The sequence below is a fragment of the Podarcis cretensis genome, assembly GCF_951804945.1.
Source record: "Podarcis cretensis genome assembly, chromosome: 15".
Classification (NCBI taxonomy): Eukaryota; Metazoa; Chordata; class Lepidosauria; order Squamata; family Lacertidae; genus Podarcis; species Podarcis cretensis.
Genome location: NC_137185.1, coordinates 3289147 through 3316069, shown reverse-complemented (window position 1 = coordinate 3316069; position 26923 = coordinate 3289147). Strand labels below are relative to the sequence as shown.

At 41.5% G+C, this 26923-nt stretch overlaps 3 protein-coding genes across 27 annotated transcripts in view; 1 reads left to right on the top strand and 2 right to left on the bottom strand.

Annotated features, from left to right (window-relative positions):
- On the bottom strand, window positions 1–12423 carry SPATA22 (spermatogenesis associated 22). 11 transcript variants are annotated; one of them, XM_079955805.1, is made up of 10 exons: window positions 12301–12423; window positions 9449–9536; window positions 8078–8137; window positions 7518–7646; window positions 5899–5950; window positions 5608–5703; window positions 4172–4505; window positions 2337–2469; window positions 1087–1184; window positions 1–315 (listed from the first exon to the last, which is right to left on the bottom strand). In XM_079955805.1, exons 3-10 carry the CDS (start codon window positions 8118–8120, stop codon window positions 124–126), a joined length of 1077 nt encoding a protein of 358 aa, XP_079811931.1. In that variant the 5' UTR covers window positions 8121–8137; window positions 9449–9536; window positions 12301–12423; the 3' UTR covers window positions 1–123. The 11 variants fall into 11 exon arrangements, with proteins under 11 accessions (XP_079811931.1, XP_079811932.1, XP_079811927.1 ...); XM_079955806.1 differs by lacking the exon at window positions 12301–12423 and adding an exon at window positions 11992–12117; XM_079955801.1 differs by lacking the exon at window positions 12301–12423 and adding an exon at window positions 11895–12047.
- On the top strand, window positions 2404–24988 carry ASPA (aspartoacylase). 8 transcript variants are annotated; one of them, XR_013833533.1, is made up of 8 exons: window positions 2404–2531; window positions 14427–14692; window positions 16661–16856; window positions 18684–18777; window positions 19615–19722; window positions 20740–20849; window positions 21763–22091; window positions 24889–24988. XR_013833533.1 is itself a non-coding variant. In XM_079955817.1 (7 exons), the coding sequence occupies exons 1-7, from the start codon at window positions 6800–6802 to the stop codon at window positions 21955–21957; spliced, it is 1038 nt and encodes a 345-aa protein (XP_079811943.1). In that variant the 5' UTR covers window positions 6505–6799; the 3' UTR covers window positions 21958–22895. The 8 variants fall into 8 exon arrangements, 1 of the variants encoding a protein (XP_079811943.1); XR_013833534.1 differs by lacking the exon at window positions 2404–2531 and adding an exon at window positions 6505–6908 and having other exon boundaries at window positions 14467–14692; XR_013833535.1 differs by lacking the exon at window positions 2404–2531 and adding an exon at window positions 6505–6908.
- The window catches only part of TRPV3 (transient receptor potential cation channel subfamily V member 3), a 37606-nt gene continuing 35075 nt past the window's right edge, over window positions 24393–26923 (bottom strand). For all 8 annotated transcript variants that reach the window (XM_079955532.1, XM_079955528.1, XM_079955527.1 and 5 more), the window contains one exon: window positions 24393–26387. In XM_079955532.1, the coding sequence (XP_079811658.1) occupies window positions 26293–26387 (95 nt within the window). In that variant the 3' untranslated portion in view covers window positions 24393–26292. The remainder of the gene's footprint in view (window positions 26388–26923) is intronic.

Below are 26923 nucleotides of genomic sequence, written 5' to 3'. Positions count from 1 at the left end.
ATATAAACCAGAACTACTTTATTTTAGGTAACATGTTATGGTGATGCTTTCATATCGGTGCTGAAAATATGAGCTTTAACAAATATTATGCCCATATTATGGTTCCTAGTATATGTGTGTAAGTTAAACTTCGTTGCTTGTTTTGACATATTTGCTCATCTCAGCATCTGCAATTTTGACAAAATTCTGGAAAGTTTGTTGCTCAGGAACCGTTGCAGGTCTGACGGAGACGCACTTGAAGACTTTGCATTTTGTGTCATAGTTTCCCATGCATCTGTGGACTCGACCTCTGATTAACCTTGGCAGCTCCCGGTCCTGTTATGCAAGAAGAATAAGAGGTAAGAGCTCCCAACCCTTAGCATGAAATACTAAGCATGGACAGAGGGAGCCAACATGGGGCCCTCCAGTTGCTTGTGGACTCCATTCCCCACCAGTGCAAACAGCCAGCATGGCCAATGGTCAGGAACGATGGGAGCTGGAGCCCAGTGGCATCTGGAGGGCGACACATTGGCTATCCTTCCTTTGAAGTAACAGTAACATTGGAATTCTCCTTTTTGCTGTAGTTAAACAACAGCTTCATGCTTCTTTCCACAACCTAACTCGTATCAACAAAGTTGTTTCAATTTTTATTATTATTTTTAAAATGGCTTGTGGAGAATTACAGTTGCAATGGTAAGGCTGGTAAATGTCAAGGTAAGGTGTTTGTTTTATTTAACAGGATTTATATATTGCTTGATCATCCGTAACCCCTAAGTGGTTTACATAGGTGTTAAAGGTTCCACTGTCAAAATAAACTGGAATAATCTACAGAAATAATATTTGTTTTGAAAATATTTTTATATGCTGCTTGTATATCAGTGAAATTTTAGGACTGACCACATATTCCATGAGTATGCATTTGACTTGTGAAAGAGCTTATGGAGCTAGAAACAGGGTGAACAATCAGGGAACCTGATTGATCATCCTGCTGGGCATGGCCTCAGTCCCTCTACTTGTATCGATGGTGCACAGGTGTTTATTGCAATAGAAGTGGTGGCTTCTGCAGCACATATAGTACACGATTGAATAAACATGTGAAACACTTACAATTTCATAGAATACACATGGAATGCTCTCCTTCCCATCTCTCAACAGGAAATTCTTGGCCCCGTACTGCCCAGGGGTGACTGCAGAATCCAGGACGCCTAGATATATAGAGCAGGATTTACACTAACAATTGTATCCCATGGTGTCCTAAGATAACATAAACGGCTTTTTGTAAAGCTCTGTTTGGTTGATTTTGTACAAAGATGGAAGTGGGATGACAATCTATTCTTCTAGGGTACTGCAATTTGAATTCTATGGGTTAGCTCAGGCTGTGTGGCATCCACAGTTCCGTCCTCCAACACTTTGCTGCTGTTCTCTGTACCCACCCATCCTAGCATCTGCCACTTGAGGCAGCTTCCTCACTCTGTCTAATGTTAGAGCCAGCCCTGTGAGTGAAGATCAGGTAATGTGTCATAGAACTGGAGAGCTGGAAGGTTGTATGCTTTCACACAGGATCTAGACACGATTCTCAGGTCTGAGGTAGACCTATGCAAAGTGCCCTCTTGTTGAGTTTGCTGGCAGCAGTGACAGGGAGTAGAGGGCACTTGCAGTGCCCCAAGCAGCACTGGGCAGTTGGATCTAGCCATTGTTTACACTTGCCCCAAAGCAGTGTTCCTCTGAGCCAGGGGTGGGGAACCTCCTAGGCCAGACTCCTTCTCCCCAGATCATGCCCTTCACCAGCCTTGCCTCGCATCCTCCTTGGGTATTCTTGCCCAGCTGGAAATGTGTCCTTGAACTCTGATAATGCCTCTTTACTCGCCTGGATGCTGACGCTGATGATTTTATTATTTATACCCCATCCTTCTAGCTGGGTTGCCCCAGACACTCTGGGTGGCTGGAAGGAGGAGTGTGCGCTGATATTAGCCTACAGTATCGAGGTAAAATTTACAACTGTGGCTCTGCCCACTTTTGCCTCTGACCCTGTCTACCACTGGCATGTGGCCCCTGGAAGCTTACCCAGAAGGGAATGAGAGGCCCTCGGGAGTTAGAAGGTTTCCCACCCCTGCTCTGAGGCATTGCAGGAAAGTAAAACAATGCCTTGGCCAGCTCCTGGGTCTGCTGGGAGCACCAAGCTGAGAAAAAATGCAAAGCATGTTGGCAGTAAGATAAGTGTCAGCAACGTGCCTTGCTTAGGGTGCTGGGTCCAAGGCAGCTGATGCTGTTGTCTGAAATATATATTTAATTGTCTGTGCTTGGCATTGTGGCACCAGCATTCTGTGTAGAAAAAAACAATACACTGTTGTACTTACCCAAGACCTCAAATAACAGTGGCACTTTATTCGTATACTGACTCCAGTGTTTCATGCTTTCAATGACGACAGATAAAATTCTGAGAGAATTGTCTTTTTCCTGCAGTTTTGCTTGAAACGCCACTGGCCCTTTCTTTCACACAGAAGAGGCAAACAAAAAGAGAACTTGGGGCAATTAAAGACCTTTGCACAGTGGTGAGTTCCTGCTCCAATACTTGGAATTATATATTTTAAAATGTTTTTCTGTCATACTCAACTTTGTTTTTGAGATCCAGTTGGTGTGGGGAGTGAGAATGCAAAATGTTTCTGCCCTGAATGAACAAAGCAATTTTTGAGGTACAGTAAGCCTGCAACTTACAATCACTCTTCTTAGGCAATAACTAACTTACATGGGGTGATCAATAAATAAATAAATTGGAAAAATGAGGGAAATCAAAATATGAGTAAAAAAATGTCAGAAGGAGGTGGGAGAGCAGGAAATGACAATCGGCAATCCCATCAGCCATTACACTCAATGGGAGGGTGTTCAGCCGTTGTCACAGTTGGAGAGTAAGATACGGCCAAGCGAAAGCACAGAGAGCAAGTGGAGCTGGCCTGTGAGCAAGGGGAAGGTAGTCTGAGCTGGTAAGTGCTGGGTTTTTTATGTTTGGTTTTTTACAGGTTGCTTAAGGGGCCTTCCTGGCTTTATGCATTTTTTCATTTGCACACAGTTCCCAGGAACCAAACTCTTGCATAAGTTGTTGGCTTACTGTACTCATTCCAGGAGAATTTCAAGGACTAGTGTGGGGGCCACTAGACCTCTTAGTGAGAAATGATCTGAACAAATCACTCCTGCACAAGATGAACAACTCATATGCCCCCCAAAGACCTAGTTTGGTAGAGAAATTTGTCCAGCATGTAATGGTCAGTTGTACTATGAACTGAGCATCATTTTCCTCCATAAGTTCTTCTCTAGCTCAGAAAGTTGAAACAAGACGCTGTGCCTGCATGGTTTTTATTCAGCCATGCTCAAAGTCAGCCGCATGCTCACAGTTTGAACATGCTCAGAAGCTCTTGAATGTTTTTCCCCACCCCCTTATTCTTAGACTAGATCTAGACACATCAAAGAAGCGTTTCAGTTAAATGCGTTGTAAATTTACACAGGGAAATCCCGTAGGGGAAAAACGGGACTCCACAGCACCATCTGGTGGAACAGTGTTATATCACATACACAACACATATAAATCACTTTTTCTTGACCAATCTAGCTGAGTCCTTAGAAGAACTTTCATTGAGTTCTGTGAAACTGCATGGCAGAAAAAGTTAGCTGCTTTATTCAGCAGGTGTCCTTTGATGTTAAGCATCTTGTCTTAACTCTTGGTGATTGATCTGAGTTATGAGACCAGATCACTTAACCCAGCAGCATTGGGTGGATGGGTGTAACTCTGTTTGGGTTAATTTTCTTGGTAGCTCCTTGCAAAATGTTTTATGTGGTTGTCTCATACCCAAATCTAAAACCCACTTTTAAAAAGGTACACAATATGCTAAAAAGTGAGTGGGGTGGGTGGAAACAGGTAATTCAGCTGAGGAAGCAATTTGATTTTATTGGATGATGTAAAATAATTTACAAGTCAACCACTGTCTTAAGTTGCAGATTGCTTAAAATTAGAGGTCCCATCCAACAAAGTTTTACTCAGTGTGGAGCCATTGAAATGAATGGGCCAATGTTAGTCATGCTCATTACTTTTCTGTGGGCCTACTCTGAGTAGGACTAGCATTGGAGACAGCCCTAGGTTTTGTGGGAAGTGGAACACACAAACCTTTTTTTTTTAAATACATGTGTATTATAATGTTACCTGAAAGATTTTGACATCTTGAGCACAATCAGCTTTTTTCTCGTTAACGTTTTGTTGTAAAGGGCTGGGTTTAAATGTATATGATGTACTCTGACCCTGTGGGCCCCTCAGCACTGTGTTCTTTCCAGCTGGCCATTGGGCTGTGGCTGGATAGCTTTGTTCTGCTCCTCCTGCCTTGCTACCATATGAATAGCCAGCTGATTTCTGTTGCTTTGATCCAGTTCCCATCAAACACTCTGGACTCTTGTCAAGCTGTGAACCCTTCCTGTTGTCTGTTCCACTGCCCAAAGCTGGGAAATTGTTTCTTTTCCAAGTGTTGTTTTTCTCCTCTAGTCTGCAGTGAAAATAGTTGATATGGCTTGAATATATCAAAATATGTATACAAGCATTTAGAAACCCAACAGCATTTTGAAATCCTTTCCTCTGATTCCTCCCAGAAATACCTAGAACAGGGAGAGCCCATGTGGGGTCTTCAGATGTTACTAGACTCCAGCTCCCATCAACCCTGACCGTTGGCCATACTTAATCTTTTCCCATATATTTGCATGGTAGTAGAGCCAGCGTGGTGTAGTGGTTAAGAGTGGTGGACTCGTAATCTGGTGAACCAGGTTCACTTCCCCGCTCCTCCACATGCAGCTGCTGGGTGACCTTGGGCTAGTCCAGGGGTAGGCAACCTAAGGCCTGTAGGCTGGATGCGGCCCAAACGCCGCCTCAGTCCGGTCCATGGATGGTCCGGAAATCAGTGTGTTTTTACCTGAGTAGATTGTGTCCTTTTATTTAAAATGCACCTCTGGGTTATTTGTGGGGCCTGCCTGGTGTTTTTACATTAGTAGAATGTGTGCTTTTATTTAAAATGCATCTCTGGGTTATTTGTGGGGCATAGGAATTAATTCATTCCCCCCCCCCCAAAGTCCAGCCCACCACATGGTCTGAGGGACGGTGGACTGGCCCATGGCTGAAAAAGGTTGCTGACCCCTGGGCTAGTCAGACTTCTGTGAAGTCTCTCAGCCTCACTCACCTCACAGAGTGTTTGTTGTGGGGGAGGAAGGGAAAGGAGATTGTTAGCCACTTTGAGACTCCTTAAGGGGAGTGAAAGGAGGGATATCAAGTCCAAACTCTTCTTCTTCTACTACTTCTTCTGTTACAACCTACATTGGATCAGGCTGCAACCCATCAGTGGGTTCCAACCCACCAACTGAAGACTTGTGATCTAGTCTAACCCCCTGCATGTTGTTGCACCTTAATTTTTTAAAGAATTCCTCCCCACCCATCCTGCATTTCTAGTTCACGTCCAAAGGGCAGAACTTGAAGCATAGGCACAAAAAGGTTTAACTCCAAAATCCACCTGCAGGGATTCCAGTGAAGCAAAGTTTCATGTCAAATGATATTATGACCTCAGCTGGAAGCAGTTGTACGCTTTGGGGGATGCAACCAACCTCCAGTTGTTGAAGTTCTTTCCTGCTTGTGATACAGCTGATGTTGGTGCGTTTTGGTGTCTTAAGACTGAAGGTGGAACAGGAAGCTCTGCTGGACTTTAAGGACATAATTTTAGAGCTTAGAATGCATGATGAAGAGACAGATGCTTGTAAAAATCATATGTGTAATCATACAGTATCAGTTTCCATAATTTTAAAATAAATATAATTACAGGAATATAACTGTATAAAATATACTTGCAGTGAGGAGGATTAATATATTTAAGATGTGTTGCTTTTTTCCATACATACATTGTTTTCTGTAATCGAGTTGGTTCTGGCTTTGCAGTTTCCCATTCAAAATCTTAAAAAGTCAAAGGGCACAGTTAATTGAAATCAAGTTCATGATATTGGTAATATGTTGTTTGTGAGCTTGAAAAAATATATACATGTGAAAAACATATACATGTGAATTGCATTTGCACTCCTCATAATCACAGTGTTGTGGATTCCACCACATGCCCACCCTGAACCAGTAGTGCTTCAAGTTCCACTTCTCCAACACTGAAGATAACTGCACTTTCATCTCTCACAGTAATCTCCATGTGTGCCTGGAATCCCATGAAACTTTGAACTGTGACAATAACTGTCCAAAATAAGTGCTCTCAGGTGCCCTTCTAACGGTGAAAGTTACCTCAGGTTAGGGATAGACGTATCTGTCATTTTTTAATAGATTTGCTATGTTTATGTTCTTAATTATTTATTGTAAGCTGTCTCAGAAATGTGGCTGAAGGAGGTTCGAGCCTGCTCAGTGGGAAAGGAATGCTGAGTGTCAGGCGGAGGGGTGGCAGGGAATGGAAAACTGGGAAGACAGAATAAAGAATGGAATGGAGTATCCAAGAAAAGGGCTGCGCCTTTCTGGCCAGAAACCCTGAATAGGAGAACTTTACAATGCAACATTGTGTTGCAGGTCCTGCTTGGAAATAAATAAGTAAAATAAATAACAAGCACAAGGGGAGGCATCTGCCTAACCCCCCCCCCCCCCCCGTGGATTCTTTCACAGCATTCCTCTTGACGCTGACAGCCCTGCAGACATTTGGGCTGGGTTGATCACATGGGTACTTTCCCTACAGCACTCCTGTAACATTTAAAGGGCACCAGTGATATAAGTCCTGGCTGGATCAGATGTCAGGGCCTATCTATTTAGTCCAACATGCTGCCTCCATCAATGGCCATTCAGAAATCCCCGGAGGCTCAGAAGAAAGACATGAAGCCAACAATCATCCCCTGCTTTGTTTCCACCCAGCATCTGGAAATTGGAGGTACATTGACTGAACATGGCTAATAGCCGCAGCCGAACTTGTGCTCTCTTAATATAATTGTTTATAAGCAGTTGTTGGTATAATCTATCGGTTTCCTATTTCTGCGTCAGTAGTTTGCATGGTCCAAGTTGAATGCACTCCTTGAGAAAAGCTAGGTAAGCAATTATTTTGTGGTTGCACTGTTGTACATTACCATTTTCCAAAGGCAGCATTTTGAAACCACAAGGCAATTGAGAGGTAAAAGTTTCTTCGCTAAGAAAGCTCCCCCTCCCCTTTGACCAGCATAAAATAGGATTAACTGTTATTATTACAGTAATTAATCCTGGCAGAAGTTCTGCACAGTAGCCTTTTCAAGCATATTAGAGATGACAGATATATCTTCTACAATAGTGCGCCCGAAATTCTCCTTTCCTGTAACATGGACCTATGATATGAACTGAAAGAAAAAAGGGCAGAGTTTCAAGAACTCCTGTTTAAATGTCAGCGTTCCACATAATTAGTAAAGACAAGAAAGTAGTCCTGCGACCTGCAGATATTTCAGTTGTATAATTGTGTATTTTACACACACACACACACACACACACACACGCAATATTGTCCTCCACTTACCAGCTAGCATGGCAGAATAATCCACATTTTCAGCTGGTTTGCTGGTACATAGCTCATTTTTAAGTGGGTTTGAAGTGAGTGGTTGCCTGTTCCTTTTTTTCTGATTGAACAGTGGGACTGGAAAGTAGCCTAAAATGCGAAGTTACAACATAATATGTATATTACGTTATGATATTATTCTCATAACATTATTTGTATTGATTCTCACACACAAACACAAGCTAAGAGTTTGCTCCGAGGCAGAGTTTGAACTATCCCCCATCTGCAAAGGCCACCTCCCGCACGCAGGAATGGCACAGAAGGCCGCAGATACTGTACTTCCAGTATTTCAAACACTCAGTGGGGGTTGCAGAGCAGGTCTAGTGAGGAGTGTGGCTTGAGGACAGAGGATATGGCCTGGAGAGAGTCCCTAGGGCCAGGTAGCGAGGTCTGGAGGGCCACATGCTTGCTGTACATCCTACCCTAGATCTCTAAAGCTCCCCCACCTGAACCATCATGACAGGCATTTCATCAAGTCATCGGAATAATTTTCAAATTCAGTACCAGTGCAATATTGATACCTGCAGTAGAGCGGTTTGAACTGTCAGTTAAAGTCCTCTTCATTTCTCCATCCACAATACCTAGACACACACACACAAAGATAAATGACTGGGCACTCGTCTTTTCCCAGGGGTGATGTAAGCATTGCTTTTAAGAGAATTCTAGTGCATTATTCAAGCACAGTAGTTTATAACAAGATTGTACTAAATTTAAAAATATAATATATAGATTGGGGGCCAGCAAACTTTTTCAGCAGACTGTGTGGTGGGCCAGACTATACTTTGGAAAAAAAAAAGAACAAATTCCTATGCCCCACAAATAACCCAGAGATGCATTTTCAACAAAAGCACACATTCTACTCATGTAAAAACACCAGGCAGGCCCCACAAATAACCCAGAGATGCATTTTAAATAAAGGGGCACATTCTACTCATGTAAAAACATGCTGATTCCCGAACCGTCCGTGGGCTGGATTTAGAAGGCGACTGGGCCGGATTCGGCCCCCGGGCCTTAGTTTGCCTACCCATTATATAGATGCACACACACAGCAAGCAAAGTTCCCACCAGTATGCTGCATAGATAATACTTTACTGATCAAACAGGTAACATTAGGATTCATCATAAACGTTTATTTGTTTGCCTATTATTTGCAAACTCCTCGGTAAGAAAAATGATAATTAATAAAAGCATATTTAAAACATTTAAAGATGTGTAAAAATATATAGGGCACACAGTGCTTCATACACATAGACAGAAAAAGCTGGTTTGGTATCCAGGGTGCATTGTCTGTTTAGGACATTGGCTCCATGATTGAATTGCTGTCATTTTAATTGTGCTTAATGTTTTTTTCATATGAGACTGCGCATCACCTTGAGGCTTTTTGCACGAGGTGACTGATAAATATAACAGGTAGATATTATGGGCTGCATCCAACCCGCTGGGTTATTGGTTTGTTGTTTTTATTTTGATTATATATTTTGTGGTTTTATAATTTGATTTTGTTCCGTCAACCTCCCTGAGACCTCCAGGTCTAGAGTGATATGTAAATTCAATAATTAATAATAACTAAGTTTTCTTCATCGTAGACCCATTGAAATTAATTGATCTAAGTCTTGATCATGAATTCCAATAAGTCTTAGGACAAACACTGGCTACAACCCTACGGTGACCATTTTTGTGCATTTTCTTTTTTAAAAAAATGCAACTGGAAAATATTTTTTTGAGGAAAATACTGAGGGACCCTTGGGCCAGTTACTGTCTCTCAGCCTAAGCAATCTCACAGGGTTGTTGTGATAATAAAATGAGAGAACCACGTGCACTAATGTCCATTAAAAATAAAGGATAGCATGCAAACCTAGGCAGAACAGAGTGACATGAGATTAAACTGTTACCTAGTTTAAACAGAATAAAAATAATCCCGTCATTCACTTTGTGTATAAATACACATCCAAGCTTTCATAACTTCTGTGGCTGGCAAGGCTGTATATGGGAAAATAAAAGTTTAGGAGAAGAGCTATAAATCATGTCTTACAATGCAATTGAGAGGGTTTTTCTGGGCGCAGGGGGAGGAGGAAAACAACCTGGAATTTCTAGTTTCTAACCAAGCTCAGTTTTGTTTTAACATGTTGGATTGCTTTCTCCCGTGTGTGTGTGTGTTTAAGTCACAAATTTTGCATATGTGTACAAGTCTCTAGCTGCAGGGGAAGGAGGGGGAATTAAAGGACTGACTAAATTACAAGAGTCTTATTTTTTAGCAGAAACACACATTAAGAGAAAGAATAATGAGATTTTAAAAGGCAAGGGTGAGGACAGAATCAGAACTGGTGACCAGGCTGGCCGGAAAACAAAAATCATGAGGAAAAACTAGGCTTAAATGCAAACATAAAAAGGTCATCTGTTGCTGGCATCGTAAAGTGCCTCTATCTACAAGCACGAGGCTAATGGAAGAGGCAAGAAAGTGCCTCAACCCATTTGCTTGAGGTTGATGGCTCCGTGCAAGAAAAATGGCGGTGGGTGGAGGGAAAAGCCTAAACGCAAACCTGACAGAGGAAAAAAAAGGCAGGAAAGTGCCTATATCTATCAGTGCAACACTGATGAGGGAGAATAGTGGAAGAGTGCCTAAATCTAGCTGAAAGGGGAAGGTAGCGAGAAAATAATTTGCCTACAATCCATTAAAATCAGGTTAATGAGGGGGACGAGAAGGAGGCAGGGAAGGGCCTAAATCCGTTAGGTAGCATGAGGTGGAAAAAGTGGAAAAGGCGGGAAAACACTTAAGCTTTGATGCTGACAGGGGTTACAAAAGGCAAGAAAGTATGTGGGGGGGTGCTTAAATTCATTTAGAGAGATGGTTATCTGAGGAAAAGGCAGGAAAAGTGCCTAAATTGCTTAGTTATGGAGTGCCAAAGCATGAGGTAAAAAAGGCGGGAAAATGCCTGACTCCACTATCATGAGGTGAAAGTGGGGGTGGCACAAGCCTGACAAGGGAGAGAAAGACAGAAATAGCGCCTAAACCCACTATTTATTTATTTACAAGTATTTCTAAAGCACTCGGTATTTTTAAGAATTAGCACAAGACTTTTAAAGTCGGGGGTGAGGGGGATGGGAATTTCTTCAGGCTTTTAGTGTTTCTCCTTTCCTGTGAGATTCTTTCGGGGGGGGGGGGGTAGGAGATAAATCTCTCTTTCTGACTTTTAATTTCGGAGAGAAAACAGCAGAAATGGGAAAAGGAGAGAGAGAGCAGGACTTCAGGGGAAAGAGGGAGGAGAACTGAAAATATTAAGTACTAAAAACATAAGGAGAAAAATGCAGTTTCTCCTTCCTCCTGTTTGTATAGCGATGTCAAGAGCTGCCACCCTCAGTCCCTGAGGAGAAAAGGTCAGAGCAGGGGAACCACCAATCTTAACAACTGTTAACATTTTAAAATATGTGCAGTTTATATAATTGGTATATTATCAGATTTTTTTTGTGGTTGTTTACCCCCCCTCCCACTTGTCTTTCTCCTAGTTGCAGAGTAGCCAAGATGGTTGTCAACACAATTCTCTCTTTTTCTTCTGCTGAAGGAATATGGTTCCTCCTCCTTCCATTAGTAGCATTCTGGCCCCATATAACATATTATTATTGTTGTTGTTGTTGTTGTTGTTGTTGTTGTTGTTGATGCTGCCTTTCCTCCACCTCTTATTTTACCACACATCCCAGTTATGATGATGATCATAATGACAATTAAGTTTATTAACACCCCCCCAACCTTGACCAGCAGGTTCCAGGGCGGGTTTCAACAGTTTAAAATTCAAAATTAAGAACAGTTAAAACAAATGATCATCGCAGGACCCCTGAAACGTTCAAAAGATCTCCTTTCTTCTGGCCAACTGACACATTTTCTAGAAAACTCTCAATTAATATGATGTTCCTTCCCCAGAAGTCCTTTTGATTTCTTCAAAATGGCCACAACTGAGCTTTTTTAAAAAATAAAAACAATTGGGTATATAATACTTCAGGTATCCCCCTGCCGCCTCCTTTTCCATCTCGACTATAAATGAATTAAGACTGGTGTAATAGAGAATTTGCTGCCCCACGAACCCTTTATTATGCCAGATATTCAGGCAGCCCCCAGGTTCCTTAAGGAAACTTTTTTTTTTTTGCTTTTTATTCATTTATATTTATTTTGAAAAGCATTTATAGGCTGCCTCCTCATGCAAAACATCAGGGCCGTGCACGATAACATTTACAGCATCGCATAGAACGCTATAAAAACAATCCAAAGGAATAATAGAAAAGGCCTGGCTTCTATTGTCTTATGTCCTTTTGGGATTGTTTGAATATTCTTTGGACAAACCCCACCTGTGCTATGAGCAAAAAGGGAGTTTCTGTGGCATCTGCCCTAAACTGTGTTTGGAAATGCGCTGTGTGTCTTTTGTTTGGATGGTTTCTCACCCACCCCTGAGAACAAACCCTGCCACATGCCGAACATCAGAACAAGTAGCCTCAATTTTTCACACGGCTTTAGTAAGAAAAGGGGTTTTAGACTCTCTCTTTCTGGCCTGTTAACAGAGGCTAGATCGTGGCATACTTATGGCCACCGCCATAGAGGCACTGCAGACCCTCAAAACACTCTGTGCACGTTCCAAAAGCGCCGAATTATTTCAGCTCTTTACAACTGTTGTGATTCACTGGCTCTGGCGGCTTGTTAATTAACAGCCTTGGGGAAATGAGGGCAAAGGACAGTACAGATTGTACTTTGACATACAGTGTAACTGCTCCATTGTAGCTTAAGAAATCATCTACCATCACAGTTATTTCTCTAGGAACTTTGATGGCAGGGTGCAGGGAAAGTCGAGGCAATATAGTTAAAAGAAACGGTGTCTGTCTGGATTAAGACACCGACAGCCTCAGTAAATATTAAGTCGGTAATGTGAAGCCGATGGTGTGAATAGATTGCTGGTGGTGTAAGAGGAGGTATATTTTTGAATCCGTGGTTGAGCTGTCTAGTTTTATATCTTCTAACAGAATCAGCATAGGTGAGTGGTTTGTTTGTTTTTAATCACTGCTGTATAAATTCAAATAGTAGGGAAGCAAATCTTCCTCCGCATTCATCCCTCTACAAGCACTGAAGGTATGGCAATTATTTTTTGCATCTCTGTGGGACATGGCTTTGCAAGGAGAGGAGCTTTTTCAGCCTCCCAGCTGGGTTTTGCCAAGTTGAGCGTTCCTTGAGCTCGGTGTAAGTTGCACAGAATGTGACTGTGAGGCAAACTCCAGCAAAGACCCTTCATCAATAAGGGGACCACTTTCCATGGCTGCCAGCTTTCATCTGGAGCTAACTGCATCATGCTCATTTGGGTTACGGATGGATGGCTATGTCAATTTCAATTTCTTTCTTCTTCTCTCTTTTCCCAGTTTTATCAGTCGGCACATTTCCAGACCTATGTTTCGCTTGCATAAGTCTGATGATTCTTTTTTTTTTAAAAAAATTAAAAACTCATTTGTCAGCATTTTAAGTGTGCAATTCTCCTAACATAACACATTTTTGTGTGCAATTTCTCCTAAGATGCAATTATTTTTGCAGGCTATTTCCCCTAATACAATGTGTTCTAATGCTATTTTTAGTAATATATTCATTTTATGACACTTAATAATAATAATAATAATAATAATAATAATAATACCTTTATTGTCAATGCACAACCTGTGTACAATGAAATTAACTTCTCTCTTATATACACATTTTTGTGAACATTTTGTTTGTTTCTGGTTGGGGAACTGTTATGTAGAATTTTGATAAATGCAAACTTTGAATGCTTGCTCTGTTTCGGTACCTGCATTGTTTTGGGAATTGTGAATTAAGTGGATTTGCATCAAAATGTGAACAGAACTGAATTTCTCACCATTATTTCCCTGCCAGTTGGTGTTGTTGTGTTTTGTTTTATACCATTGTTTTGTGCCCTTTATAGCTTGTTCAGGGTGCTGAGAGTTCTTAGGAGACCTCCTGTTCCCCTCAGGGATCTACAATTCCCAGAGTTCCCTGTGAAGAGAGATTGATTGTTGAATCATTCTGGGAATTGTAGCTCTGGGAGGGGACTAGGGGTTCTCCTAACATCTCTCAGCATCCTTAAAAAACTACAGCTCCCAAAGTTTTGGGGAGGGAGAAACCAATATTGTTTAAAGTGACATCAAAATACTTTAAATATATGGTGCCAGGCAACCCCCTTTTTCATTTCCTCGGGCTTTCTGGCAGTTTTGCTCCCCTTAAAATAGCTTCAACCTGTGTTTTACACTTATTGTGTTGTTTTTAACAACATGTCTCTGTGAATTGGATGTTATTGATATTTCGAAGGCAATCTAAGCAGAAGAGAGAGATTTCAGGATAAAATAAATGTAAAAACTTGATAGCGGAAATAGAAAGTTATCCAGAGGAAAGTATGGTTGCTGCTTGTGATAGAGAGGAATTCTTAGCCTTCTTAGCAACTTTTTATCCAAGGGCGTTTTTAGTATCTTTGGTATGTATATTGGCACACATTCCTTTAAACAAACAAACAAAAACACTTAAGAAACCTTCTGCCACCCTTAGAGCCTTACCATAGAACTCTTTAAAGCTGATTCCAACATATTACTATCCAAATATAGTTGAAAGAAGGGGCCGGTCTAGAAGGGGAGGAGAGTTAGTTGGGGAACACCCATGTAGCAGAATAAGCATCTAAGACTTGTTAGGGAAATGTTTATTTTCCAAATAACATCAATTCCAGGCAGACCAGGGAGCTGTAGGAATCACAGCAATCTGAACCTTTTTGTGTGGCTTTGTTCTGTGTCAATTTGTGTTGTTTTTTTGTCACTTGTTCTTATTCCTAGCCTTTCTGTTTTGGTTTGTTGTTACAGCTGTCCTTAAAGCTGTTTCACAGAATGAATTCTTGTCCAGTTGTAGCAAGAGAGGGTCTGGTGCGAAGGGTCGCTATCTTTGGAGGAACCCACGGCAATGAGTTGTCTGGGGTATTCCTGGTCAAGCACTGGCAGGATGATGGAACAGAGATTCAGCGACCGGGGCTGGAGGTACGGCCTTTTATCACCAATCCAAGAGCAGTGGAGAAATGTTGCCGATATATTGACTGCGACCTGAATCGGGTTTTTGATCCTAAAAGACTTGGGTAAGCCTAACCTCTGCCTTGTGTGTTTGAGTGTATAAACGATTAAACAACAACAAAATGTGCATGCATTTAAGACTGCAACGCTGCACCTGCTTACTTGAGAGTAGGTAAAGGTAAAGGTACCCCTGACCGTTAGGTCCAGTCTCTGGGGTTACGCACTCATCTCGCTCTATAGGCCGAGGGAGCTGCCGTTTGTCCGCAGACAGCTTCCGGGTCATGTGGCCAGCATGACTAAGCCGCTTCTGGCAAACCAGAGCAGTGCACAGAAATGCTGTTTACCTTCCTGCTGGAGCAGTACCTATTTATCTACTTGCACTTTGACGTGTTTTCGAACTGCTAGGTGGGCAGGAGCAACGGGAGCTCACCCCGCTGCAGGGATTCGAAATACCAACCTTCTGATCGGCAAGCCGTAGGCTCTGTGGTTTAGACCACAGCGCCACTTGAGAGTAATATCTACTAAATTCAATGTGACTTACTTCTGAGCAGACATTTAAAGGGTCACACTGTTCTGTAATATTTGACCACAGGAGCAGTAGTCATCTATGAACAAACAGCTGTAACTCAAAGGGGAAAAATACATGCCTACTGCTTAGAGGGGCCCTTCTGGGGTAAGGCAAATGTTCCTCATGCATTATCCAGTCTCAGGGTGAGGTTTCTCTCCCTATCCCGCTGGAGTCTTCCACATCCAGAGCAGCAGCACACGTAGAAATCCTGTTTTCATAAGTGCACAGGGTTGAAGCAGTTATGTCTGCAAGAAACATCCCTGAGGTTGGGTGAGAAGACTCCAAGCAGGCACTCAAGGGTTCTTTGGCTGTGCATTTCTCAAGCAGCCATCCTGCCAGATGAATAATGCCTTTTTGAAACTTGAGTTTTCCAAAGCAGTGTGCAACGAGGCAGTTCACATGTGTGTATACCTGTCATTCAAAGGAAAACAAGCATTGCCCACTGCCTTCGAACACTCCCAAAGTCAATTTGAAATGAATCTTAGGAAGCCTTCATCAATGTATCACACTGAGACGGTGGAGTATACCAGCAAGCCATGTCCCCAATCTTAGGTACCCGTGCCCCAAAATCCATGCAATCAGATCAATACATAAAATGGGCTCCTACTTGTAAGCAGCTGTATGTTCATAGGGACATGCACATGTTCTCGAACCCTGATTGCACAAGGTTTCTGTTTATGTGCATGCGTAAGAACCCCTTCAGTTGCAAATGTGGTTGTTGGGGGTATGCCAGCATCAAAAGGGGTGGCTTGCCAGCATGGCTCAACCAACCACCTCCTGCAAGCATTTAGGGCTTGTGTGAAAGTGAACCAATGAAAGAAATCTTTGAATCCCTAGAGTACAATCACATTGCATAGATAGGGAACAACCAAATTAAGAATGATGTGCATTATTTAGCTTTTTCATCTTTTTAAAAATGCTAATTTCCCAGGAAGCTAAACTGCCAGCATAAAGGTTTAATGAGAATCAGTGCCAGCGTTGCTGTGTATGTGTTAAATTAAAGCGCTGCTATTCATCTGAGCTCCCAGTGTCATTTTCCCCCATGTGTCCTGAAATGAACTTCCTGGGCAATCTAGCTTCATGGGACTGTTCAGAATGTCACTGCACACAGGCAGCCACAGCACATTGCCAAAAGTAAAAATACTACTCTGTTTAAATACAGATAGGGCAGCTCTCTGTTCTAGTGTGAAGAAGGATTACAAAATTCCAATAGCTGCCTATGTTCTTAAGCAATTACCAGTATTAGTCATTGTAGGCCATACACTGCTGTCAGTAATGAAGGAGACAAACACACATGCAAATTGCTGATGGCCACCAATTCTGACATTAAAGAAACACATACAAATGGAAGAATAAGTATCCTGTGCCAGATAAATGAAGAGTTAATTATTTTTCTTTTTTTTTAAATTGCAAAAGGAGCAAATGGCTAAGTGATTTTTAATTTGTGTGCACTTTTTATCAACAGCGAACAGCTTGCAGACAACACTCCGTATGAAGTGAGAAGGGCTCAAGAAATAAACTGCATATTTGGTCCAGAAGGTAGCCGTGAAGCCTATGACCTTATCTTTGACCTGCACAACACAACAGCTAACATGGGTGGCACCATCATACTGGAAAACTCCAGGGATGATTTCACAATTCAGATGTGTCGCTATATAAAGGTAAAAAGTTCTAATCCCACATGAGTTAACTGTGCTGAATTCAGAGTATTATAGAACCAGCATCAAATTCCCAGAGATCATAGGGATATAGGAAGTTGCCTTATACTGAGTCATACCATTGGCCCATCTTGCTCAGTATTGTCTACACTGACTGGCAGTGACTTTCCAGGGTTTCAGGGAGCCCTATCTGGAGATGGTGGGGATTGAGCCAGGGACTTAGAATCATAGACTTGTAGAGCTGGAAAGGACCCCGAGGGTCAACTAGTCCAACTCTCTGCAAGGCAGACACTCAACTACTGAGCTACAACCGTCCCTCTAATATGGCATAGCATGGAGATGGGGGGAGGGAAGCATAATATAATTCCATGCCCTATAACTTGCATCTGCTTCCAGCACTGAAATCACAGCTATTGTCAGCCAGTCTGTGGCCAGCAAGTCCTTCTGTTTAATTCCTGAATTAGCTCTTCTACCTCATTCTAGGGCCAAGGGAGGGGCACAGGTATATGTGGCTGAGCATTGCTAATTGACCAGAAAAAAAGAATTCTAAAAAATATTTTATTTTGCTGTATACTGCTGACCAAATTCTGCTGTTAATTGTTGCTTTTAATATTTGGTTGTAATTAGGGATGAGTGAATCTGTCAATTTCAGTTTCTCATTTTTCCACTCTTCAGTTCTCCATATTTCCATATCAGTTTGCATTTTCATTAACGTCTGCATAGAAATTCACCAGCATTTAGTGCACATTTCTTCTGCTTTAACATGTCAGTGCCATAATCTTTTCCTTCACGTGCCACAGCTGGAGGCAGGAATGCTTCTGAATACCAGTTGCTGGAAGGAGAGGAGAGTGCTCTTGTGCTCGAATCCTGCTTGTGGGTTTCCTCTAGTGGGCATCTGGTTGACCACTGTGAGAACAGAATAGTGGACTAGAGCGACCACTGGACTGATCCAGCAGGCTTTTCTTATGTTCTTATGTGTGAACTGTGTAGCTCCCTCTGGCACCAAAGAGCCAGGTTGTTGAGCTCAGCCCCATTTGGAGATGGCAGGGTGTGTCTCTGTGTGTGGTTTCTCTGTAGCAAATTCCTCTCCTCTCCCCAACACTCACAAGGGTGAACTTGACATCAGTAAGACAGATGAGTGGAACAAGTAACAATTAGTTTTTTAAAAAAACACCATAAAGTCATTATGGATCTGGTTTAAGGTGATTTGATGAAGAGCTGAGCTCTGTGGTTTTTTTTAATTCACCACACATAAGACATTTGAATGCTACTTCCCCTGCAGGAGTGGTAGAGGAGAACACTGCAGGAACATTTGAGCAATGTGCTCAATTGTACTGCTCATTTGCATTAAAGCATTGCTTTTTTAAAACAACAGTTTAATGTGACATGCAAACTGGGCCAGTATGTGAAGAATGTCATATAGCTAAGCTACAAATATCCTGGTTGTTGTTGTTGTTTCCTGTAAGAATACCTAAATCAGAGTTGAAAGGATGTGGGATGGGAAACTGCCCTAAAGGCAGCTTAATGCTTGGTCCTCTTGAGCACTGCTACATTAATTTTCTCTCATTGATAATTTAATGCTGGAATCATGTTCACTTATATTAGCACAAAACAGAATACAGTGAAGCATACTTTGTGTGATCTAAGAGAAAGAGCACCAACAAACACTGCTTTGTACTTTTTCTAAAGATGGCCTACTTATTTTAAGACAGCTCAATATGAGACAACAGTCGAAGACAATGCATAAGCCAACTTTTGCACCAGTGGTCTTCTGTTAACTCAGCATTAATGTTTGGTCAAGTACAACATTTAAACAAATATTTTCCACAGGATGCTTTGGCTCCAGAAGGCTGCCCTGTTTTCCTCATTGAGCATCCCAACCTGAAATATGCAACGACCCGGTCTATAGCAAAACATCCTGTTGGTAAATATGAACATTATAAGCTTTACCCAGTCCTCAGAGATGAAATATATGCAATTGTGTTCCCAGATAGGCTGGTACCTAAGTTATGATGCATTGAGTCATACAAGTTAGTTATTTTCAGCAACACCCATCTGCTTTTGGCAACCACATCTGAGGGCCAAACTCAAAGTATCCATATCCACACCCTGCATTAAAGTACTCTTGTAGCACTTTAAAACTTGTGGCTTACCTAAAATAATTCCTGGGAGCTGTAGATTTCTAAGCATACTGATTTCATGTAGCTTCACAATTCTCAACACCTTGAGCAAACCAAAGTTCCCAAGACCCTTCGTGGCTGTCAAAGTGGTATAAGAGTGCTTTAAGTGTAGGGTGCAGAGGTGAACAAATTCTTAGTGCCACACTTCAAGAAAGATATGACAATATTGGGATAAGTTGAGAGGAGGGCAGTGAATATGGTCAGGGGTATGGAAAAGAAGCCCTGTGAAGTAGGGTGGAAAGAACTGGGTATGTTCTGCCTGGAGGATAGAAATTGGATGCTGACCTCTGTCCACCACTCCCAGTATGGTAACAGCAGTCACAGCCATGGTTGCTTCTCTCCTAGGGAACAGACTCTGCATGGAGGTACGCTTGGCAAGCACCTGGGTCCCTAAACTGTGCAACTGCTTTCCCCATTTGGACAAACAAAAAATGTGTGCAATGCATGAAGGAAAATTTTAAATAACTCGGAATGTATACAGTAATTGAAACAAAAAATGTGTGTGGGGGGGAGGGTATAATGGCAGTCAGATAGTGCTAAAGAGGAAGGGAAAACTTCTATATCCTTCATTTCTTATGCAGGCATTGAAGTGGGTCCTCAGCCCCAAGGAGTTCTCAGGGCAGACATTTTGGACAAAATGCGGAGGATCATCAAGCATGGCCTTGACTTTGTGCAAATGTTCAACGCAGGTATCACAGTTGTCAGTATTAAGCAAGCATCAAGTACCGTAGTTTGCTAATGTGCTGGTGGGAAATAGCAATCACAAGAGGGACCTGCAACAGATTTTTGCAGTGTCCCTCCTAACAGGAACGCTTCTGTTCAAGATTCCAGCCATGCCTTCTTTCAGCATATCCCACTCCCTCCCACTCCCTCCCCCCCCCCAAGTAATACTCAACATTATTTGACTAACCTGAATTGGGCTACTTGGTGATGTGGGGGGTTGACCCTTGCTGTTTTGTAAAAATATGCACTGTAGTTCTGCAATCTTGGTGAAATGGTTCTCAGTGACACTTTATTTGGCTCCAAGTCTTTTAACACTGACCACCTGAATTCACAGTGATGACTTAACAAGAGAATCTTCTTAAAGCTGTACTAAAGACTACATCCCACACATCCTTTCCCATATACCAGGGCCTAAATAAATATATCCACAGTTTTAAGCAGGCTTTTATTGTGTACCTACACAGCATCAATGCCACAATACTATACAGTACAAAATAATATTTCATTTGAAAAATTCCTTCACAGTTACAATAATAGCAACTGACAACAGATGCTATTGTTATCTCTGAAGGTATGATCTGATGGCACCTGAGAAATATAATTACTAAACTTTGTAAGATGCTGACAAAAGGAAGCATTTTACTAAATTCTATCATCTGCAGAATATATTTTATGCATTGTATATTGTGATTAAGGTCCCTGATTTTCGCTGTTCAGATAAAATTTAGATCCGACTTTCATGCATCGCTGCACAACTGGGTCATCATTCAGTAACCCAATCTTCTGAAGTGAGACGATCTATAGAAAAACATTTTCCTGTGACCAGATCTAATTATGATATTAACAAGATACAGATAGCTACCATCTTAATGACTTCAAACATTGTCAATAAAAAGATTCATTAGATTCAGTTTCTTTCAAAAAAAATACTAAGAGCTGTTTGACATAATACTTGGAGACGTTGCTCTTTTTTTTATCCCTAGGAAAAGAATTCCCTCGGTGTACAATTGAAGTTTACAAAATAATGGAGAAAGTAGATTATCCAAGAAAGAAAAATAATGAGATCGTGGCTGTCATTCACCCTAACCTGCAGGTAAACACATGCCATTTCTCTTCAGATATATAGTCTGCTGCCCTGCCCTTGAACAACAGCAATGTCGGAATCTGGTGAACAAATTCCCCTTTGTTAACAGGAAAGTTACTAAAGGACCAAGATTCACTTCCATATGGAATGAGTGTGTGACTGTCTTGAATCAGCTCCCATATGGCTGATTCTTGAGTCTCACATTCATTTCATGCACAAATCTTGCTCACTGGAAACAAGCATGAGAGCCCGTGGGCCTTGCTAGGGCCTGCTCTGGATATAATCCTCACTGAAAGACAACAAGTGCCTTGCAGGCTTTCTCTCTCCCCCCCCCCCCCCTTTGCAAATTCCCTGATCCATTACATTTCCACTGTTAACTATAGTTTATGGTTGCCTGCTAGATGTGAATATATATCCTGATGGTGGGGGAACACTTTTGGCCTGGTAGGTCAGATCTTTATCTGAACTTTGACAGATTGCCAGGGTTACCCACCTGTCAGATGACTATCTGACATCATGATGACATCAGGCACAGTTGACTTGTTGGTAGGGAGAGTAGTCCACTTCACCAGTGCAGTCCCCACACTGCCCCCCCACACTAAGAAAGCAGAACCAAGCAGAATTTAACCCCCTGCTCATCAGCTGATGAATGGAGACTTCAATCCTACTCATGAGGAAGAGATTAGATGAGCATGCCAGTTCACTGGCAGGTGTAGCCAACATAGAATTAAGCTGGGTGACATCAGATGATGGACAGGTGAGCATGGTTTGGGGAAGTGGCCAAACAGGAAATACCCCTTGGCCGGCCAATATCGGCCTATGGGCAAGAGGTTTCTAACCCCAGTATAAATGAAGGCTAACAAGATAGGCAGTAATTAAAAATGCTGTGTTTTTATCTTCTTGTTTCCCCCTGTCCCACAAGGATCAAGACTGGCAGCCTCTGAACCCTGGTGACCCTATGTTTTTAACTCTTGAAGGAAAGACAATCCCATATGAAGGAGACGTGATAGTATATCCAGCCTTTGTGAATGAAGCTGCTTATTATGAAAAGCAACAAGCCTTTGTAAAAACTGTAATAGAAAAACTGAGTGCAGAAGGGATCAGATGTGTCTCTTAGAACTGGAATAATTTGTCATTTAACTTTTTTCAAATCTTAGGATGAAACCCAATTACAGATGCATTTGAACTTTCTAACCCAAGACGACCAGAACTTGTAGGCTGTAACTCAGACAGAGACTTTAATATTTAATGGTAAGGAATATTTTTTTAAGGAATAAGCACTTTGAAGGCAATATGATCAATCAACATTCAGAAGCATTGTTAGTATGAATGTATTTTAGTATTTTTTAAAATAAATACTAAGTGCTAAATATTTTTTAAAATTAATAGCACTTTTTAATAACAGAGAGATATGTTTTGTATTTAATGTGTTATGACCCAAGAAGCTGAACATGGAGATATTTCATGGCCATTACTGAGGAAGGAGAAGAGGCAATGGACAAATTAAATCTGTAAAGATTATATTGTATTTTACACCAGTAAGGGCATCTCAAGTTCTAGAAGAGCTGCTGTTATGGGAGAAGTTTTGTTGGAAATCCTGGAAGCCAATACCAAAGTTTGGGGGCAAGCACCCTTTGTTGAGAGAACCCCAGCAGAGATTTAACATAGCAAAACATGCCACAAAGGAAAGTGTGGAGATAAAACTTGCCGTTTCTAGTGAATCCCAAAGTATCCCACTTTTAATGGTTCTTTCCAAAGTATTCCATCTCTCTAGCACACAGGTAGACCACATGTTTAGTAAGCTATAAAATGGATTACTTACAAAACTTTCAAATGCCAGATTCATGTGCTTTTCCATACAGCAGTCAGAAAAAGTTGCACAGGCAGTAAAACGTTGCTTGGTTACAAAATGGTAAAAGTTCCTAAACTATTAGTGTAGGAAAACAGTTTAAGACTTCATTCTTGTCTGAAACAAAATAGGTTGGTTAAAGCCATGTGGCTGGAATGAGCAGCTCAGAGCTCCTCGCACACCAAATTCATATGTAGACTGAATAGAAGAAAAGGCTTGGTTTTCTAAGCTGAGGGGAAGTGGTTTAGGCTAAGTTTGCATACTAGTTATATGAGGCTGGTTTAGCCTACAAGATTCACCTCTTGAAATCCTGCCTGCCATAGTTAGTAGCAAAATGCACCTTATCAGAGAGACACTGGCTACTACATTAACATTAAGCAGCAGAGAAGCACGGAGCAATGGGCATGGCGATTTCAGAGTAGCATTCTTAATAGAGTCACATCTTAATATTATTTAGGGAGGTTAATCTGGAACTGGAGTTGGGGAAAGGTTTCCAGTGAGACTGAGAGTAGACTTATGAGCCAAAACATTTGGGTCATGAGGATGATCTCCCCCGCATGTGTGTGTGTGTGTGTGTGTGTGTGTGTGTGTGTGTGTGTGTTTAGATTTTTATCAGAGTGGTAGCCCTGGGGATATATAAATAAATTATTCCAATATTTTTCTGCTGTGGAGGAGGGAATACTTGTTCTCTTGAGGGACAACTCAGCCGACGATCCCCTCTATACATTGCAGAAAAGGTACTTATAGCGGTAAGTCCAACATTCTGTTTTTAAAAAATTGTTTTATAAAGTTTGGGGTTAATAAAATGGAACAGGGGTCTATCTATGCAGGGATGGCTTCAGGCCTGAACATGCCCCCTTGTATCTTAATGGACCCATGGCAGCAGAATTAGCAGTGGACAGTTTGGAGCTTTTGTTTACATTTCTCATAATGGCATTGTGAGAAATAAAAATAGGGGCCCAAGGGCACAATGAACTGGTTCCATGGTACCTTCTGTGCTTAGCATATATATATGCTATTTATTTGCATTTGGGAGGGGAGGGCTTGTTGGGTCAGATATGACAGATTGATTCGTATGCTGTCAGTAGATTCTTGTTGCTGCCTTGCTGGGCTGTATATGTGATAAAGGGGAGCCATACTGGGGTGAAGGTGTCCTCTTCTATTTGTTCCCGTGTCAGTTTTAGTGTATTGGTCCATGTTTACTCCTGACAGTTCTCTCCAGTGTCTAGCTATGAGACTTCTAGCTGCTAAGAATAGGTGGGTTATAAGCTCTATATAATGTGAGTGGTCATTATGATCTTGGAAGATGTTCAGTAGAGCCAGTTCTGGGGTGAGTTCTAATGCCTGTTTAGTTATCTTGCATACCTCTTGTAGGGCTGCGGTCCAGAAGGGTTGGATTTTAGGGCATTCCCACCACATGTGGAGGTATGTGCTTGCGGAGCTGCAGCCTTGCAAACATCTTAGTGATGCTGGCATATTAGTGCCAGTTTCCGTGGTGTTAAGTACCACCTGTAGATGAGTTTCTTAGTGAATTCCTTTCTTTTGACTGATAGGGACTTAAAGGGAGGCTTAGACCACATTCTAGTCCATTGGGTGGGATTAATTTCATAGCCTATGTCATGCTCCCGTTGTTCTTTGATTGCTATTTATTGGTGCTAATGTGATTGGTGGAACAACTAAACAAAACACAAGTGAGAATCACATGTTTATAAAAGTATCCTTTTTATTTCTCTTATTCACAATAAATATCTTTTTCTTAAAAACATTGAATAACAACAAATATTTAAATAAAGGTCATAACATTCAGCATAACAATGGCACCATATTATAGTTCCTATCTTTTCCCTCCTTTTTTTGTTCTTTGGAAGACTTATTTCAAATGGCCATTTGGCTCTAAAGTGCTGATTGGGAAGCAAAAGGATACAACGGCCATAAAGACATGCCCTTAGAATAGTCTTCGGAAAAATATGCTGGGCTGTTGCTGCACCAGTGTCTCTGTGTATGTGTGCAGATACATCTTGTTAGCATGCAAACCATCATTCATAATTTCACAACATAAAAACAAGAACATTCTTCAGTAATTATCCATGAGGATTAAGGCACATTCTGCAGGAATGACTAGATATAAATACTGTACATATACACCATAAACACATATAAAATATTCCCTTTGGATTTGTGCTCATCTTCCTTTCGCAGGATAAGATTGGCCACCTTTCTGAATCTCCCATTAAAGTCAGGAGGTGAGGTGGCTCCTCCCATCCATTCCCTCTGCAGTACTGTCTTCTGGCACCCGGGCAAGCAGGTACCCAGGTGAGCACAGGAAGGGTCTGAGAGAATAACCACTCTCAGAATGGTTAGTGCTGAAGATTTCATACTGTGGTTTCACTTCAAATCTGAAATGCATTTTGTGTGTCATAATTTCTTCATTGTTTCCTAGTAGAGAGGTGGATGGAAGAAGGTAGACAGCGATCTACTAGTACATCTCAGGGCCATTTGCAGTAGATTGGCAAGGATTTCCAGCTCCCAGCAACAATAGCAGCAACAAAATGACTCCCTGCACCGCCCTTAATTTATACTGCTGAAATGAAGAGAGCATAGAGGTAACCAGGAGTGGGTTTTCATGCATAACTCTGTTCCATTCTACTGACCTAAAAAAGCTTCTAGGTTCAGTATTCTTTTAAGCATATGTCTTTTGCACCCGGCTCTAGTTGGTGGATCTCAAGGATCTAATAAAAAACAGACAATAGATCCCAAGGGACTCTAGTAAAAATAGAAGTAGATCCCATAAGTCTGATGTTTGCCCACCCCTGCCCATAGTACAACCAACAGTCTCAAGGTTTCATAGGAAGTAAAACAAACAAACAAACAAACAAACAAACAAACAACAAACAAACAGCACCCTTCAAAAAGGCAAAAGAGAGATTCTGTATCACATATTGCCAAGCTTTAAGAGAACCTTTTGAGAAAGAGCTATCTTTAAAATATTTATAGACCTGAGGTTTCATTTGGCACACTTTCAAAGCAGAGTTGTGAAAAGTTAGTTGTTGGTTTTGGAGATGGAGGGCCAGCAGTTGTGAAAAGGCACTCTGTTTCCAGCTACGTCGTTGGTCAAAGCACAGAAGCAACATTTGTGGCATCCTAACCAAATATTTAAATGTTTTCAGTCCATGGAATATATTACCATTTGGAGTGCAGAGGCCCAACCGAATAATCATTCCTTGAACTTATGCAGATGGACCTTCACACAAGTGGGCTATCTCAAAATCTTATTTCACTGTACCATTTGGACCAGTTGTTCTTTCTTTTCCATATCGTTGCCCATATTTCCATGACTTTGTTTTTCTGCCTATCATTTCCACAAGAAACCAGTTCAGCCAGCCTCTGAAAGTGAAAGCTGGGCTGTGTGAGGAATAGCAGCAATAACAGCAGATGTCTTTCCTGCCCACACCCCTGTGATTATGCTAGGAGTCTAGATAGTCTTATATAGTCCAATGTACAGCTCTATGGGGTTCCTATTAGGGCATCTGATTAGCGACTCTGAGAACAGGATGCTGGACTTGGGATGGGCCATTGGCAGTAGGCTCTTCTTGTGTTCTCTCGTTACACAGATGTTTCTGGCAAATCATAAATTTCTTCATACGTATTCAGAGTGGTCTTGCTATTACTCCTTGATGTGTCATGCATTCTGCTGTAATCTAAAGAAAAATAGTCAAAATTGTTTCCCCACCTCACCAGTACATTCATTTAAAAACCTTTCGTAAATAAAATTGTGTATGTAAGTACAACAGCACATGCCCCATTTATTCACTGAGGCTGTAATCCATATTCTGTGTGTACAGTGGGCTTGGGAAGCTGCTATATTCTTAGTCAGAGATCATTGACACATCTTGGTTGGCATTGTCTACACCGGAAGCAGTGCACTGGGTAGGGTGGAGCTTCTGTGCTAGCTTCCTGTCTGATAGGTTGCTGTTGCTTACCAGTAGGGGATGGGCAAGGAGGCTGATGTCATGCAAACATACTAGTTAGGAGCACTAGATTTGCTGCACCAGAGCATTTGCACTATTTATTACTTATTTAAACAATTTATATACCATTTAACTACAATAGTCTCTAACCAGTTTGCAAAAATACAACACAAGGAATATTAACTCAGTTAAAACTATAAAATCACTGAACATGCCTACCAGAATGAAAAAATCTTCAGTTGGCCCTGGGCGTTTAACAGGGAGTG